Source organism: Elephantulus edwardii, unplaced genomic scaffold, assembly GCF_000299155.1.
Source record: "Elephantulus edwardii isolate Elephantulus edwardi_28Jun2011 unplaced genomic scaffold, EleEdw1.0 scaffold00006, whole genome shotgun sequence".
Lineage (NCBI taxonomy): Eukaryota > Metazoa > Chordata > Mammalia > Macroscelidea > Macroscelididae > Elephantulus > Elephantulus edwardii.
The window spans coordinates 26,453,944-26,473,099 of record NW_006399756.1 but is presented as its reverse complement, the minus strand read 5'-3'; the positions used below and the strand labels follow the sequence as shown (position 1 = coordinate 26,473,099).

Genomic DNA, 19,156 nt, shown 5'->3' with positions numbered 1-19,156 from the left:
TCCAGAGTCAACCATTTTGAATAATATTGCATGAGTTCCTTGTTTTTTAATGCAGCATAGTATTCCATTGTGCGAATATACCACAGCTTCTCTAGCCATTCGTTTGTTGATGGGCACTTAGGTTGTTTCCAACTCCTTGCTATTGTGAACAAAGCTGCAATAAACATGGGTGTGCATATATCTGCTTGGATGTCAGCTATGGTCTCTCCAGGGTATATTCCCAGTAGTGGAATTGCTGGGTCAAATGGTATCTCTATTTGCAACTTTTTGAGAAAGCGCCATACTGCTTTCCACAGGGGTTGCACCATTTTACACTCCCACCCTTTTATTCTTCAAGCCTTTCAAAGCAAGGTCTGTGTTTTCTTTCCCATCGTTTTCTCTGTTTCAGATAATTCACAAGTTTAACTGAGGGGATGATTTGTTGGTCTAAGCAGCTTTGTTAGAGAACAGAGAGGGTAGCTGTCAATCCTTCCCTCATCCCAAACTCTCCGATCCACATTCTGGTATAAAGTTCCCTCTTGGTTCGAAATTATTTGCTCCACAACTTCCCACCTCCCCGCACCCCGACACCTTATCTATTTATCCTCCCCTTTCTCTAGGGTTTTTAACTCCTGCTTCCACCAGGATACCCCTCCCAGCGTCTCAGAGGCACCGCCTCCTAGTTCCCTTGGCCACGCCCCTTCGAGGCGGTCTGCAGACATGCGCAATGCCACCCAGGTGCGGCTTCCGGAGCTTCGAGCTCCGCCTCCCTCCGAAGCCCGTGAGCTCCTCTAGGGGGCGTGGAGGTTGCCAGGCGACGGGAGGACGCTCCGCTCTCTGGGTTTCCGCCCTGCTGGCGCTAGAGATAAGGGGGCGCCGCTTTAGAAGTCGGGAGTCGGGTACAGCCCCTTCTCCACACTCCGGCCCAGTTTCTGCGATCTCCACAGCAGCTCTGAGGCCGCCCTCAGGCAGAAAGCATCAGGATGGCCGAGGTCAGGAATCAGTGTCCCTCTCTGCTGCCTCTCGCTCGCCCCGCCCGTCATAGTACCTTCTGCTGTAGACCCATTCCTGTCATACCCACTGATTCCAGCATCCCTCAGCATCCCATCCTTCCTTGCAGCAGTCTCTCTTACACTCCGCTTCCCCAGTCAGCTCTGGTTAGGTTAGCATGTCCCGTCTTCAGTTCTGTGGGCATGCCCTCTTCTCCCACTATTTATGTGTACGTGTATATACACATGTATGCTTCATATCTAGCTGTCTGTCTGTCTATCTATCTATCTATCATCTATGTATCTGTCATTCATTATCTATCATCTATCTTCTATCATTCATTATCTATCTATCTATCTTCTGTCATTCATTATCTATGTATCTATCTATCATTATCTATCTATCTATCTATCTATCTATCTATCTATCTATCTATCTATCTATCTACCTATCTATCTATCTATCTATATCTATCATCACCTACCTACCTACCTACCTACCTACCTACGTATCTATCATCTATCTAATATAGACGAATATAGATGACGCCCTACTAGGTACAATGGACTTTCTGAAATTGGCAGATCCACATGTTACATGCATCCACATCTAAATTCTGACTTCTAAATTGATACCACAGGAAAGGTTCACACAGAAATACTGGAGAGAAGAATTGATACATAGCACTTTCCCACTCATTCCCTGACCTGGCCCATTCTGTTTTCCTGTCATCTGATTACACATTGTCAGGGATTGAAGCACTTCAGCTGGCCACCACTTCCCCTTCGTTCATTGACTCCTGTGTTATCTTACAGTTTCCTTCATGTAAAGTCTTCATCTTCATCCTCTAGGGAGTTAAGGGACAATTCTGCAACCCGTCAGTGATCTGCACCTGTCCATTATATCTCCAGTAACCTCAGATCCCTGCCACTCACCTGCCATTTACTTGTCATTCACAATCTCTGTTCACTCCCTACCCTACAGATACTTAGCTTTATCCAGGGCCCTCTTTATCAATTAGGGTCTCACGCTGCCCATCCCACCCACCATCTCAGTTTCCTGGTCAGACCCAACCAGGCCCAGCTGCCTAATTTGTGGACCTTCAGTGAGATGGATCGGCACAGTGACTAACAATGAACTCGAGTGTCAGAGATGAAGACAGCACAGGGCAGGGCAAGATTCAGATTCTTTGTTCGTAGCTGTTGCTGTGAGTTGTAGTTGACTCAATGGCACACAACAGTGACCACAACAGTGCAAAATTAAGTGTGGGACTCTGAGCAAAAATGAACACCGTAGAACATTAAACCAAGGTTAGGGTCCATCTAGGCACAGTGCCTTGGTCCCACCCTCTCCCACCCTCCCATCCCTTTTGTAATTTCTCCCCTTGTCTCCTCCATACCATTCACAACCCATCATTACATCTTTGTTTCTAGTCTTCCATTTTTATATAGGCTCCTTCTTCCTGTAGTCAAGAGCTCTGGGGATGTAGCACATCGAATGTAGCTTGAATCCACCAGCCATGCCATGGGAGAAAGATATATGGTCTCCTGGTATAAATATTTATAGCCTCAGGAACCTGATGGAGGGTCTCCCTGAGTTGGAATGGACTCAGTGGCAGTAGATTGACTTACCTGCAAATTATCATCCAATCCCTTTCCCACTCTTGATCTTTTTCACTCCTTGGACTATATCATTCTCATCTATCTCTGAGACAGGGCTCCTGTAACCCTATTCCCCATTACTCTTGTGCACACATATCTCTTCTCACTTTCTCCTCCAGTTGGCTGTTTCACCCTTCCCCTCCCCCCACCCCAAGAAGACATCTTGGCTTACTCCACTCCTCATTCTCTGCACATAAGCCCTTAACACTAATTTTGTGCTCTACTCATTTCCCATTTTACCCTTCTTTTCACAGTCTCATTCCATTTCTCCTATTTTCCTTCTCATTTGTTCTCCTTTAGGGAACTCTGGTGGTTTAGTGGTAAGGAATTGCACTGCCAACTCCAAGGTATGTAGTTTAAATCCACCAGCCGCTCCATGGGAGAAAGATGTTCATTCTCCTCCCCAGTGATTTACTGCCTCTGAAAACCCACTGGAGTGTCAGCTATGGGTCAGTTCTGACTCGATGGTACACAGCAACAACAGTGTTTTCCCTTGACCAGATTCTCCTCTGTGTTCACAGTTTTTCATTTCCATTCTGGCTTTTTCTTTCATTGTAGTTCAACTCCTTCCAATTTCTTTTTCCTACTTGTTATTCCCAACACCTAGAACAGTGCCTGACACATATTACAAACACTCAATATATAGGTGTGAAAAGGAAGGCTCACACAGTTCCTCTCTGATCAGTCAATGGCAAATCATACTTTTGAAACAGATGCCATTATGGGCTGTAGTGGAGTTGATACCAACAATATGTTGGTTATGGTTTTCTCCTTACGTTGTTGTTGAGTACTGTCCAGTTGATTACCACTCATAGTGATCCTGTGAACAGTACACCTGCACCTTCCCCATGCTGCCTCATCCTCATCATCTCCGTCCTCCTCAAGCCCATTGATGCAGTCTCTGTATCCGTCCATCTCACTGAGGGTCTCACTCTTTTTCTCTGACTCTCCACCTTTCCCAGCATGATGTCTTTTTCTAAGGACTAGCCCTTCCTGACAGAATGCCAAGAATATGTGAGACAAAGTTTCACCATCCTTGCCTCTAAGGAGCACTCTGGTTTGTGCTTCTTCTGAGACATATCTGTTTTGTTCTTTTGGCAGTCCATGGTATGTTAATACTCTTCTCCAGCACCGCAGTTTGAAGATATTGATTGTTCTTTGGTCTTCCTTATTCATTGTCTAACTTTCAGATGCACAGGAAACAATTGAAAATACCATGGCTTGCAGCAAGCACCCTTTCCCTTTAAACAGAAATCCTTGCTCTTTAACACTTTAGAAAATTTCTTGACAGTAGATTTTCCCAAAGCAAAATATCTTTTGATTTCTTGAGTGCAGTTACAGTGGGTGTTGATTGTAGATCCAAGCAAAATGAAATAGTTTTACATGTAATATGTGCTTACTAACAACATGAACAAATATCTTTTGTTTACACAAGTTTCTCTAAAACTTTTTTTGGGGGGATATTTTTCCATCATTGAGATAAGTACCAAGTGTACAAGGAAAATCAGTCCTACATACAGATTACAAGGCAGGTGATCAAGGGCTGACATTAATGCCATTTATAGGCATGGAACCAAGAACATTATCATGACAGATTTCTGTGTGTGGTGGTGTTTAGTACCAACAAGAGGAAAGCCCAACATTAGGAGTAGCGTATTAATAAGATTTCTGCTGTTTTGTGGAACGGCGACATTGCAATGACTTGCTTTTCATCACAAAGAAAATCTGTTTACTTCCAAATTAGCACTAATGTTGTCATATGAAATGATATAGATATACATATGATTCCATGTCTGTTTGGGGAATATTCTTCAAAGACTGCATTTTTGTTTGCATCTCATCTGTCATGATTGAACTAATAGTACAAGCAGTTTTGAAAACTAAACATAGACTTGTCAAAGCAGAAGTTAAGCTAGATTGCGTACCCAAAATCTTTAGAGTGAAAAAGAATTCTACTCTATTATTGGAGAACGTCTCAGTTGGTATCTTTGATCAGCAATAGTGTTTTGATGCTGCCACTGTGTGTAATAGCAGAGCATAATGTTGCAAACACAAACAAGACCTTACACATCATATCAGTCCTTTGCTCAGAAATCTTGCGTGATTGTCTGTGGCCTGCAGAAAAACATGTTCCATATTCTACAGAATTCCATTCATAGCCTAACTTTTAACTTGACATTCTTTGCTGATCTCATATGCTAGATACTTCCTTGACCCTGTGTCTTTGCTTTCTGCCAGGGTGCTCTTTCTTACCACGTCCGTCTGTGAAAACTTGCCTGTTGTTTGGGCCTGCTCAGATGTCACCTCCATTTTGAAATGGGTTTTAATTTTTGGTATTGAGAGTAATGCCTCTTCCTGTGGATTTATAGAAAACTTTGAATTCATTTCTATGTTTGTTAGATGCGGTTGATTCCAGCTCAGAGCCAGCCTGTGTACACTGTTCTGTATACTTGGTGCTAGATGCTGTTGATTCCAGCTTAGAGCCAGCCTGTGTACAACGTTCTGTATACCTGGTGCTTGGGCCCGTCTCATACTCACAGTCTTGCTACGTTTGAGCTCATTGTTGTAAGCACTGCATCAATCTGTTGTGTTGAGGGTCTACTGTTTAACTGACACTCTGCTTTACCAAGCATGATGTCATTCTTCTCTAGGGACTGCTTCCTCCTGATAACATGTCCAGAGTAAAGAGAGTCTTGCCATTCTTGCTTCCAAGGAACATTCTGCTTATACTTCCAAGGCAGATTTGTTCTCTTGTCTGGCAGTCCATAGTATATTCAATATTCTTAACCAACATTGTAATTCAAAGGCATCAAACCTTCTTTGGGTTTATTTCACATGATTAGCTTTCATAAGCATGTGTAATGATTGAAAATACTGTATAGTATGTGCCAGATGTACTTTAATTCTCAAAATGCATTTTTTAATGAATGGCAAATTTCAGGTCCTGCATGTACGTTATCTGTATACATGCTCCATCAGCTATTGAAGAATAAACTTGCTATTGGAGAACTTTTTTCTTCTATTAACTTCTCCTAAGTCACCATAACAGAAGTTATATATAGCATGTATTCAATAAATATTTGCTGAATGTATTAATGTATTAAGTGTGCCTATCTTTTGTGATTATTATTGTATGTATTTAACAAGAATTAGGGAAATAAGAATTCCAGTGTGACTACATTTCCTGAGTTCTCATCTCAGTCATAAACAGACTTATTTTAATTACATATGTATGTCTGGGCTCATATTTTTGTAAAAACAGCAAGGGTCATGTGGAGACAGTCATAGTTGACTTCTACTAACTAGACAAAGGGGAATTGTCCCCATCAGCAACATCCATGAAGCAAAACCAATTCCCATGAGGTCAGACATGTCCCCCACAATCTGTGAACCCTTTTCTGCTTATCACAATACCAAGCTTACTGCTCGACTGGGTCCAAAGCCCATTGCAGTAGCTCACAGACCACACAGAACCACATTAGGGAAGTCAAAAGGCTCTAATTCAGGTTAGTAGCAGAATACAGCCACACAGCTTCTGAAATGTGTTCCCAGGCACCTCATCCCTCAGCCTCACCATGGCTTTAGGTCAGTATTACAAAGCTCTTAGTCCTGCCATTTATGACTAACCCCCAAAGTCATCCAACAAACTTGAGCAAAGGCATATTATTCTTTTTCTTTGCTGGTGGTGAGGTTCCTAAATTCTGTGGCTGAATCTACTCAATTAATGTAATGGCAAGACTAGCCAATCCCCTTGGGCCTAGGCTAACGTGCCCTATTCATGTATTCTCACCCATCCACATGACAGAGTTGATGACAGTGGTGAGGAAAGCTACTTTGATCAATAAACCCTTACCACTATAGCTTTAAAATACATTTTAAAAAATTTAGTTTCTTTCATTATTTTTTGTGTGTACCGTCAAATCAGATCTGACTGGTGCAGAAGGAGGTTGTTCCTCCTTCTCCAGCAGAGCATCTGGTGGATTTGAACCGTGCACCTCTGAGATTGCAGTTGCAACTTCTTGCCACTAGGCCACCAGAGCTCATCTAAAATACATTTTTATTCAGTTAATCAGGAGAAGGAGTTCTTGGGTGCTGCAAATGGTTAAGCCCTCAGCTCCTAACTCCGAAGTCGTTGGTGTTATGTGAATCTACCCAGCAGTGCCTCGAAAGAGAGGCCAGGTAATCTTTCCTAAAGTTCACTGTCATCAAAGACCTTCTGGAGTGCAGCTTCACTCTGAAGACCAAAGGGACCCTATCAGTTGGTGCCAATTTTGTAAACAAACAAAAATAACTTAAAAATTGTAGAAAGAAAATTGCTAAAATGCCATGAGCATTGCACAAGGGGTGTTTTTATTTACTTGTGGGGATGGTGTAGCCTACCTTTCCCCCCCAAGGAATTAAAATGATGAAATCTGTAAGGAGAGCATTCCTTGTTTCAGGTAGGCTTCACAGCCCTGCCAAGATCTCCCTTTGCCTCAACATGCCATGGCTCCCTCTGCGGTCCTGGGGGCAGTGGCATGCAGTGAAAACAAAATAAAACCAATAACAACCAACAACCAGAGTTTGGGGGTTTTAACAAAGAGCTATCATTCATTGAGCACTCACTGTGTTCCAGGGACTTGGCTAATTCCTTAACATAAGGTGTCCTATTTAATAGAATTCTCACTACCAATTCCATGAGGTATGAAGTGTTACCATCCCAATAGTCGACCCATTGCCATCTAAGCAGAACCAACTCAAAGCTGACCTTCCAGTGGGTTTTATGAGGCTGTAAATCACGTGAGAGGCACTTGCCCATTTTTCTCCCTTGGAGCCATTGCTAGATTTGAATTGCCACAGAAGCATAACTTTTGGGTTAATGGTGACTACAGACATCCATCACCAGAACTACTATCCCAATAGCATTCATTATTAATATGTGAATATGTATAGAAGCAGCATATATACTCACCCCACAGTCTTAATGTCTTCTAATCTTTCATACATGGAACAATAATAGTAATTCCATAAACATGATGGTTTAAATGTCAGATGCCCTTTCCCACCATTTCTCTCTTGTGCAGGAAAAGAATGAAAAGCTTGTTCTGGAGGAAACTGCTTTTGAAGAAATTGAAAGGGATTTTCGTGAAGTTCTCAGTGAACTTTCGGGGGACAGGAGTCTGGATAAATTCAGGACTGAATATGAGAAGCTTCATGCTGTCATGAAGAGGTCTTATGACAATGAGAAGTGTCTGATAGCCAAATGCAGAGAACTAAATGCGGAGATTGTGGTGAATTCCGCGAAGGTCGCCACTGCCCTGAAGCTCTCTCAGGATGACCAGGCCACCATTGCATCCCTGAAGAAGGTCAGTGATCTAGAAACTAACCCCACGAGAGCGGCCAGAAGTTCATCCTGTATCTTAAGGAAAACAAATTTATGAATATTAATACTATTAATAAAAAATATTAAGCATAACATTTCCAAAGAAACTAACTAACTTTGATGAACTTCAGCTTGCAGAAAATAATGTGGAACTTTTCTTGACTTTGTTTCCGGGAAATAATGGGCTAGCAAAAGAATGAAAGAGAAATGCAATGTAAGGAATCTCATGGTGTCTTGTTTGTGGTAGAATATGCAGTTAAATATTCTATGAGAATAGCTTCTTAGGATATCTTCACTTTTTCTAAAGTTTTTAAAAAGATTTGTTTGAGACATCTCAGTAATTTTTATTTCATTATTTATTTATTTATTTTCTTGTGTGCTGTCAAAACGGATCAGACTGGCACAGGAGGAAGTTGCTCCTCCAGCGGAGCATCTGGTGGATTCGAACTGTGCACCTTTGGGATTGTAGTACAGCTTCTTGTCATTAGCCCACCAGAGCTCCAAGAAGTCTCAGTAATTAAAAAAAATACTTTTATTTTATATTGGTTTGCATACAAAATTCACGTACATTGTGTTTCACACTTTCCTTCAGTCACAGTATGTTTCATACAATCATTCCCATACATTGTGTTTTATAAAATTAATCCCCACTGAACTCTGCCCACCTATAGTAATTTTTGTATTTTTCCTTTGCTTCTCCCCATATTCTCCCCATTCAGCATAATGCGAGAAGAGTAATTCAGTCGTGAAGAAATATGACTTTATTTTATATTTTATTTTTTATCCCAAATATTAATGAATTATTTTGAAAGTAAAGCTGATAAGTGTTTCTTGATAATATCAAGGTGATAAGAGGGTAGACAATGAAAACCTTATGTACAGGAGATAACTTACATTTTTAGATAATTTCCTGATGCCATACAATTGGATATCATCCAACTCAAGCAGTTAATTTCTATGACCAGTATAAATTGTGGCTTGTCTGTATTCTTAGGAACTTTTCTTTTAAGTGTAATTGTTTTCTTCTCTTTGCTGAAAAATCGAAACAACATAAGGCAGCTTCAATTTATTTGGCAATGGCTAAAAATTAAAACCAAAAGAAAACACTTTTAATTTTAAATGTAAACACTGAAAGTAGAAATCATGACTTGATAAAAATCTAATTGGTGAAGTTGATTTGGAGAAAATGTCATATAATGCTATTTTTAATCTAAATAGCCTTCATTTGTTTTGCCAGAAATAATACAAATGATTACTAGAGAAGAACATTTCCCACAAACTGGTATTTTGTTTCAAACCACTAAATTATGTACTGTGGTTACCTAAGCAACATCTCTTGCTCATGTAAATAGAGAGCATGGATATATTAAACTAAGGGAAATGCTTTCTTTTACTCCTTTCATTTCTTGTGAATCTTATTATTACTATTTTTTTACCTCAAGTTTATAGACTGGTACTATATAAGAGAGACACACTTTATTTGATAGTGTTTGATAAGAAAGTTAAGTGGCAGTATAAAATTTAACACTGTTAAACCACTTACTATGTTTGCTCTCTTATTCAAATGGCTATATTTTGCTTTTAAGTTATTTGTTCTCATAGTCCACATTGCATTTCTTAATAGTTAAGGGAGCTGAAGTCAAAGCTGCAGCAATAATTGTTTGTATTCTCTGTTGTGGCTTTTGTATTTTCCCTATAAGCATTTGATGAGAATGCCTGGCCATGGATTTCTGAAAATGAGAATCACCAAGGGTGTTGTTGTGTGCCATTAGTTCAAAGAGGACGGTGTTGCTCTGGATTATTCTAGAGCTTACATTGCCTTCTAAGAGCTTATTTGGGATCTGAGGACAAAGTATATTATTTTTATTTGGAATCTTATCAAGAGCTTAAACTTTAGTTCATTCCTTATTTGCCAAAGCTTATTTTGTCTTTAATATGTCAGACTAGGAAGCTGTCTAAAGAGCAGAAAACAGGACATGGAAGCACAGGGCTGTGAATGTCTCTCTGAAAAGGCCAGAGGGAGTCATGATAGGACCGCCCCTCACTGCACCACAGCAGAAAGCAGATAAAGAGCCCATAGCCCCACCTCATGGTGCCTCTAGAGTCACTGCAGCAGCAAGCGGGTCGTTTACTCATTGCTGACCCACAGACTCACCTTTATGACACCAACAATGGGGTTAATTAGGGAAGGAAGTTGGAGAGTGGGGGAGGCAAAGAATACTAATGCAAATCCAAATTTTAGCCCAATAGTCCCAAGGCACAGTTCCTCAATTAGTCCAGGCTTTGGTTTCAGTTCAACAGTTCAATCCGAATAATCCAGCAAGATTTGCTCAGGGTTGACAAATGCAAGAAGCCTCAGGTTATACCTTGCCACAGTTTCTCCACAGCAATGCCAGTCTCTCCACCACCAACATCAGGATCTCACTCTCACCAGGGTCTTGCTCAAGTCTCCCTCAAGTCTTACCACAAGTCTTGTTCATCTCAAGTTTCTCCTCTCTCTCTCTCTCTCTCTCTCTCAGCTTAGTCCCATAGCTGTTGATGATTTACAAGATCATGCTGATTTAAAGACCATGTGTCTGCAGTTAAGGTAGCTGGAGACCAGGGGTCTAACTGTAATGGCTAAAAAACCCCCAAACCAACCCAAAACAACCAAACAACTTTTAGGCTAACACCTTAGAAGCTTATAAGCTTTCATTTTCTCTTGCAAGCCTCTCTTAGATACACTACCCTTTAGATACACTGTAGCTTTGTTGCTCTATTCACCTAAACAACAATCTGGTTCCTTGAATGTACTGTTCAACTGTTAACTGGCTTATGTGAACAATTCAATAAGTCAATATAAAGTTCATATCTATATATAGATAGGTAAATAGATATAGATATATATTATCTTTCCTTATAAATAACTGCTATATTATAACTGTGATATTATTTTCTTTACTCAGTTCATCTTGAATTAGGCTTCAGTTTGGCTTACTCACTAATATCCCATGGCCCCTCCAGGAAATTGAAAAGGCCTGGAAGATGGTGGACTTAGCCTATGATAAGGAACAGAAGGCAACAGAGACAATTCTTGCACTGAAGGAGGAAATAGTGAACTTGACCAAGCTAGTTGAGCAAGGATCCGGACTGTCACTGGACCAGGATAACAAGTAGGTTATACCTTCTTTATGCACATAGCTTTTGCAGAGGCCTTCTTCAAAAAACATCCTGGGATTTGCCAGTATTTTCTTGAACTTTATCTGTGATACAAAGCTCTCTCCTACATTTTCGTGTTCCTGGAGACTGTTGTCCTTCTATTGCTATTTTATCTTTTTCCTATTCCCTTTATCTGCATACCAATCCAACTTCTTGTTTGTGGTTTTATTAAATTTCTGGCTCTAAAAGAATAACTACTACTGCCATCAAAGTGAATAAAGACTTTAAGTTTATTTCTCTCAGACTTGTTAGACTGGAACTGATATTCTTTCTGTCTCGATTGCCATTTCTTCTCATACGCTCCTCAAGATTGGGTGTGTCTTCACCCACTCTAATACTTTACGTCCTAGACCAAGAAGACACACTTATTCTTCACTGCTGCAATTTCCTCATGCTTGAAATCTGATTTGTTTGCTTAATCCTTCCTATCCCCACTACCAACTGCCTTGGTTTGTGCCCTGTATTCTTTGCTGGATTTTGTAGTGGTTTCTTAATAAGCCTCGCTGCCCCTCTTCATTTCATTTTTCCACATTGCTTTTGAAACACAGACCTTCCTGCAAGCACCCAGCATAAATGTCTTCAATGTGGTCAGGACTCTGTACCATCAGCTGCAGTTCATAGCAGCCCTATCTGTGTTCAATTGAATGAAATGCTGAATCGTCTTGTGCCATCCTCCCAAGCTCTGCTGTGCTTAAGCCTATTGTTGAAACCTCTGTGTCAGTCTATCTCATTGAAGGTCTCCTTTATTTAGGTGATTCTCTACCTTACCAAGCACGATGTCTTTCTCCAGGGACTGGCCCCTCGGGATGACATGTCCAAAGTATGTGAGACGAAGTCTTTCCCCATCTTCACTTCTAAAATGCACTATGGCTCCATTTAGATTTGTTTGTTCTTTTTGCAGCCCCTGTTATAGTCGACATTCTTCGCCAAGAGAGCAACTCAAAGGCATCTGTTCTTGAACCTTCCTTGTTCATTGTTTGCTACTGTTTGTAGGGTTTTTGAGACTAAGGTGTGCCTGATCCAAGCCGTGGTATTTTCAGTTGCTTCTGCACAGCTGACAGTAGGCCAATTAATAAGACAGAATATAGAGGAACAGATGCCTTTGAGTTGTGCTATGGGCAAAGAGTGTTGAGTAAACCAGGGGCTGCCAGAAGAACAAATGGATCTGTGTTGCAAGAAGTGCAGCCAGAGTGCTCCTAAGATGAAAGGAGGGTGAGGATTCATCTCACATCCTTGGATATGTTGTCAGGAGGGTCCAGCCTCAGAAAAAGAACATTGTGCTCAGAAAGGTGGAGAGTCACAGAAAGAGAGGAAAACCCTCATCAAGATGGATTGGCCCAGTGGCTACACCGAGGGGCTTGAGGACAGTGGACACTGTCAGAATGGCACCGGAGACGGTGAGCTTTGGAACTGCTGTTCACAGGCTCACTATACGTCAGAGTCAGTTCAGTGGCATCTAACGAGAACAATAACAACAGTCTTTCTCCAACTTTTCTCATGCACGTAAAACAGTTGAAAATACCATGAGTTGTACCATGCACAAGTTAGCCCTCAAAGTGACATCTTAGCTTTGTGATACTTTAAAGAGGTTCCTTGCAGCAGATTCACCTGTTACGAGACATCATTTAATTTCCACTGCTGTTTCCATGGCTGTTGACTGTGGGTCCAAGTAAAAGGAAGTAATTGACAACTTTAGTCTTTTCTCTGTTTCTCATGATATTGATATTCACCCAATGGTTGGGATCTTTTAAGCCTTCATAACTTTGCACATATTGATGTGCCTTTTATTAATGCTCGACAGTAGATTACTATTCATCCTTCAAGACCCATTTCAAACACTATCATGACTTCCACCATCAGCATTTCTCCTTTAACTTTGCTATAACTCTCTGCCCACCAGAACCTCAATGACCAAGTACTTCAGTGACTCCATAAAGAGTCATTGTATTCTCTGGTTCCATAGAACTTGAGACTTACCTCTAGAACAGAACTGATCACACTGCAGTAAACGTATTTGTTCATTTTCTTTCCTATCCATTAGAGAGTGAATTCCCCGAAGGCCATGAATTCTATGTGCTGGACATGCAAAGCACTAAATGTGAATTCCACATGCAGGACATGCATAGCATTAAATGAAGTAATGAGTCATAAATGAGTACTCACTTACTTGTACACACTTAACCAAATCTAAATTCCCTCTAGGCCACTTATGATATTTAAGTACATTTATTCAACTTTGATTCAAAACACAAGTATGTTTAGGAGGGCAAGAGAGTAAAAGACTAGGAAAAAACAAAAGAAAATGTCATCTCTATAAATGACGAACACTATCTTTTAGTAAAGATGTCAAACATATTCAGAACAATTAAGCAAAACTTAAGGGCAGTGTGACAAGTCTCAGTGGAACAGTGGACTAAGCATTGCACTGTTGTTGTTGCATACCGTCTAGTCAGCATGACTCATAGCTGGCCTCCCAGCTGCTTTTCAGAGTCAGTTCATCACCCACGAGTTGACTGGCCCATCTTACTTGAGGAGCAGCTGGTGGATTCCAACAACAACCTTTGGGTTAACAACACAATTCCTTACCAGTCAGCGATTCACATTCACAACTTCCATAAAGATGTTTGGCCTCGGAAATCCTCAGAGGCAATTCTCCAGTTCTCTTCTGTTGAGTAACTGTTGTAGAGGGTCAGTATGCGTCAGGAGTGGCTGGCAGTGGGTTTGGTAGTTTGTCAAGAGCAGCGTGGAGCACCCACTTCAGATAGATGTTCTGTTGAGGATTGAACAGAATAAGGAGAATAGAAGAAACCATTGAGGATAGAAGAAACCATTCAGTCCAGCATTGTCTCTTTAGCAATGTGTTCAAGTGTAGGTGTGTATCTTCAGAACAACCTTAGGATTTGAGATTTTGTCTCTGGGAGGAAGAGTTTGGGTGAGATTTGAAAAGTCCCTTATTAAGTATTTATGTAAAAGCTGTTGGTAAATAAACTGTCACATTACTGTGTTTTGAGTTGTTTGGTGGCTGTCAGCTGCACGAGTCAACAGATTCTCCTGCTGATGTCTCACCAGCTACATTTCTTCCATTCTCAAAATGCTCTTCTTCAGAAAGCCAGGCCCAACAGTACACCATGGATTTTAAACTATGAGGCAGCTGGTTTATAATTCAGATCACGGAATATTTTTACACATCTCCCAAACATTTGCATCATGAATGATTTCCCAAACCCTGGGAACCTTTTATCTAGTGTGCATCCCTCTGGGAGAAACTAATCTCTTTGGACGAATGGAACTTGCAATGCAAATTATTTAGTTTAGATTTCTTTTTGGACTTTATAGCTGTAATCATAGCCCTCCGGTGGATATAGCTAGCAAATAGTTTCCTAAATTGACATCTCCTCAGGGTTAATTACAAGTGGTGACAATAGCAATATAGTCTTGTTGTAACAAGTTTAAATAATACTGATGTGTGGAAACATAAGGAATAAGAAATAATCTCTACTATTGCAGCCTCCCAAGCATGACATCCCTCTCCAAGGACTGGTCCCTCCTTACAATAAATGGATTGATGCAGTGACTGGAGTAATGGGGATAGGTGTGTCAGAAACAGTGAGATTGTCACAGGATAGGGCTAGGTTTAGGGCTATTTTATATAGGGTCACTATGAATCTCAGGCAGCTCGATGGCACTTAACAACAACAACACTATTGCACCCTAAATTCTACTTCTCAGAGGTAACCAGTTAACCATTTTCATGTTTCTTTTTCTGTACTAGAAACACATATAAAAGATACACACACACACAGAGCCACAACCTTTCTTAAAAATAAAGGAGTAGTATATATGTTATTATTGAATCTTCCGTTCCGTTATATCTCAAATAGTTCCTCAAATGTTTCTCTTCAGTGCCCAAACAGTGGTCATGGTTGACCAGAAGGCTTTCACACAGAATTGTGCTCACAGGATGATAGACTTTCCCTGAGAAGATGCCCACTTAGTCAGATTCCTGGTTTCTTCTTTTTCAGTATCCGAGATTTACTGAAGTTCAAAGAAGAAGTAACCAAGGAGCGGGACCAGCTCTTGACAGAAGTGGTGAAGTTACGAGAGTCCTTAGCTCAGCACAGCGAAAAACAGCAAGATGCTGAGCGGTCAAGGGAGGAGGCGGAACAAACCATCAATCAGGTCTGCTGAGCCCAGGAAGGCAAGAGGCAGGCCTGCTACCTCCCTCAGTGATGCTTTGTCCACCCCCAGGCTCCCTTTCCCTCTTGGGCTTCTCTCAAGCCTAACCTTATGCCAGCTGAAGCATCCATTGCTGTACTTATTTGTCTGGTTTGTTCCTGCCAAAGTAGTTTTCTCTTGTCAGGAGATTGCTAAGGCAGGTGCTACCTGCATATAATTCTGGCCCAAGAGGGTGTCTCTTACGAAGGCAAGGAGGCCTCGTGTCTAGAGACAGCAAAAGTAGTTCCTCTGGCCCTTCTCCCTTGAAAGGAAGCTGTCCATCTGAATGCATCTGAAGGTCTAATCTCCATGATGAAAACAGGAGATTTCCTTTTATGAGCATGCAATTCAGTAAAAAGACTTTCCCTAGACTCTGAACATCATGATAAAGCCGTAGTGCTTTGTGTAGTATCATGTATGATTCATGTGGTACACAATTTCGTACTTAGTCTCTGTTGAAAGAGCTTTAAATGGATGCTATATTTGACTTCCCTAAAACCCTGGGCTTCCATCTTCAATTGGAATTGCGCCCTGCCTTTGTGGACTTGTTGACCATAAGGATGGGCGTTTGGAGTTGAAACCCTGATAAACAACACAGAGTGCTCTGTGGCCTGGAGGAGTTGGAACAAGGGTGTGCAAAGAGGATTGTTTTAAGGGCAGAGGGCACTGCAGAGTGAAAGAGGGGTGCTGAGGCCCATCATGGTGCGTTCATCTCTTCCTGTCCTCGCCTTTCTGTGTCTGTAGTTCCAACAAGAGATCCAACTACGCCAGAACGAAGCATCGCGAGAGTCTCGGAAGAAGGAAAAGCTGGAGAAAGAGCTGAAGCAGATTCAGACGGACATGGACACCAAGCAGTCGGAGATCAGGGCCCTGCAGCAGTACGTGCAGAAGAGCAAGGAGGAGCTGCAGAAACTCGAGCAGCAGCTCAAGGAGCAGAAGGTGCGGCGGCGGCCTTCGCCTTTCCTCTGCTCTCGGCTGCTCCGTTTTCAGCATTTTGAATTTTCTCTGGGCAGTCACAAGCTCTCTTCCCTACCGAGGCCTATACACTGCATTTGGCCTTTGGCTCTTGCGTGCAGCTCTGTCTTCCTGTTTTCTCCTCAGTTCTTTAGGTGAATTGCTTTCTGTTTAATCCTTTTCCCTGCCATGTGTAGCATACACACTGATAAGTACACATCACAATCTAATGTCTCATGAATTTTCACCATTTGAACATGACTTGGTAACTTTGACCTAGCTCAAGAAATAGAACATTACTAGCACCCAGAATCTCCTTATGCCCCACCCGCTGTCACTGGAGGGGGAAAAGCCATCTCTGATTTGAATTCAGAGCACAAACTTAACTTTACTGCCTTTGTACTTTACAAAACAGAAGTCAAATAGGATGCATGGTTGATTTTTTTATTTGTTTTGTGTGTGTGTGTGTGATGTCTCTTGTACAGCACTGTGCTTGTGAAAAGCCTTCTTGTGTGGCCATGTGGTGATAGAACTTAGCTGTCTAATTTAGTAGCCACTAGCTACATGTGGAGCCCTGGTGGCCTAGTAAGTGGTGACTTACTGGTGAACTGGTTACACCGTAATCCCAAAGGCACGTGGTTCGAATCCGCTAGATGCTCCTCAGGAGAAGGATGGGGGGGAGGTTCCTGCCATGTGATTGGCTGCCTCTGAAAAACCACTGGAGGATCAGCTATGGGTAGGATCTGACATTAAGGCAAAACCAACAGCAACAGCAAGCTACGTGGAGCTACACACACACTTAAATGTAAGTTAGTGAAAATGAAATACAGTTTAAAAATTCCGTTCCTCAGTTGTGCTTAGTAGACACATATGTCTAATAGACATGGTGTCAAGACTTCCACCATCGGGAAAGGTCCAACTCCAAAGAGTTCAGTAGGTCATTTATGCTCTATAAATAGCGAACCTCCAAGCTGAGGTACTGACATAGCTGAAATGGAGTGACTCCTATCCTCAAATAAAACTCTATCATGAAATTGAGCTGGAATATTCAGTTCTACTGTTCTAGGTGGTGTAGCACTGGTCTGTGCATTGCTGTGCAGAGGTAACTTGTGGTTGCTGTGATGATGAACACTGGGACACTGATATGCCAAACATGGTAATGGTTACCCATGGTGGACAGTGTTGGCTGTGCTTCCCAACTAAAACAAGCCTGGAAGCAGGAGTGGCATCCACTTCCGAAATGACTTGCCTCTGGAAACTCTATGAACAGTGCTCAGGCCTTTCATTCATAGGATCGCTGTGAATTGTCTACGACACGATGGCACCTAACAACAACAACAACAACAACAACAACAACTGTTCTAGAAAGGCAGTTCAGCTCCTTTGTAAAATGTAATTGTTGGTAATACAGAGAGATCAGGAGTCAGGACTTGGATGAGATATTGTTTGTTGAAGGTGTCTTTTAAAAATGTTCACTCAATTTGGCCTAAAAAAATAGGCCTTGATCTGTTTCCTTCAGGAGTCTAGGGACTAGGTTAGAAATGGCAAGGCTGAGGTGGAATCAGTGCTGTGTCACGACAGTGACCATGAGGAAGCAAGCACCTGCTAACCAAGCCTCAGGTGTGATTTACAGGTGATCACCTGTCCCTGTAACCAAGGCTCACATATGATTTTCTGACCGCCTGGCCCCGCAACCAAGCCTCAGGTATGATTTCCTGACCACCTGGCCCCATGAGACTTCATTTTCTGAAATTCTTATTTCATTCCTGTTGTCTGTTTTTAAATCCTAAAAGCATAATTTGTTACCTTAAAACAAGGGGAAAGACAGGCTGCAACTGTGACAGTACATTGACTTAATTACCATTGATAGAATGTCTTGTTAAATAAACATCAGGATGTAACAGACCTCCAAGTGTAACAAATCTCAGGATGTAACTGATGCTTAGAAGTTTAAGCTGGTGATTTAACAAACTCATAATTTTTGGCCATATTTCCCTTTTCTGATAAAACGCAGTCCTGTTGCTTGTTCACCTGGTAAAAATGACTCTCTCTATCTCTGCAGTTCACACTCGGCAGCCTCAGATCTGGGTGCTTCCCCTATTTCACCAGCCATTTCCTTTTTTGTAGCCTTAGATAAAATTCTGTTTTTCTGTTTTGCAGAGTGTATGCCTGTGTTTCACTTTGGCAGCCTCATTGTTTTATAGTATTTCATTGTATAGATAATGCTTCCTAATTCCAGGTTTATTTTTAAGTTTCAAATTCAAGTTATACTCCGTTTTTATGCATTTTTAATAAAGAAACGTTTTCACTATTAGGTTGTTATATACACACATAGCTGACCTTCCAGTGGGTTTTAAGAAACAGTTGCATAGAAGGAGATTGTCCATTTTTCTTCTGTGGAGGAGCTGATGGATTCAAACCACGTGCTTTTGGATTGACAGTATAGAATTCCCTTCTATTATGTTGTTGCTGTTGTTGTGTGCCATGGAATAGGAACAGACCTGTAGCAGACCAGAGGCAGTGCATTGCACAGGAGATGATTGCCCATCCATCTCCCACGGAGAAGCTGAGGTATTCAAACCAGAAGCCTTCAGCTTGAATGCATTTCAACTTAACACTAAGCCACCAGTCCAGTTCTGGTAGTATAATGTGTAACAAATAGGGCTACCAAACAAAAGGTTAGTGGTTCAAATCCACTTGCAACTCTGAGGCAGAAAGATAGGTAATTTCCTCCTATAAAGATTGACAGACTCAGATAATTGATGAAGAGCTGCTATGAGTCAAAATCAACTTGATA

At 41.4% G+C, this 19,156-nt stretch overlaps 1 protein-coding gene across 1 annotated transcript in view; it reads left to right on the top strand.

The window, feature by feature from the left end:
• The first annotated feature begins 887 nt into the window (after positions 1-887).
• The window catches only part of CCDC147 (coiled-coil domain containing 147), a 146,488-nt gene continuing 128,219 nt past the window's right edge, over positions 888-19,156 (top strand). The window contains exons 1-5 of the mRNA XM_006880173.1: positions 888-971; positions 7,694-7,975; positions 10,996-11,144; positions 15,213-15,369; positions 16,150-16,344. Of these exons, the coding sequence (XP_006880235.1) occupies positions 963-971; positions 7,694-7,975; positions 10,996-11,144; positions 15,213-15,369; positions 16,150-16,344 (792 nt within the window). The 5' untranslated portion in view covers positions 888-962. The remainder of the gene's footprint in view (positions 972-7,693; positions 7,976-10,995; positions 11,145-15,212; positions 15,370-16,149; positions 16,345-19,156) is intronic.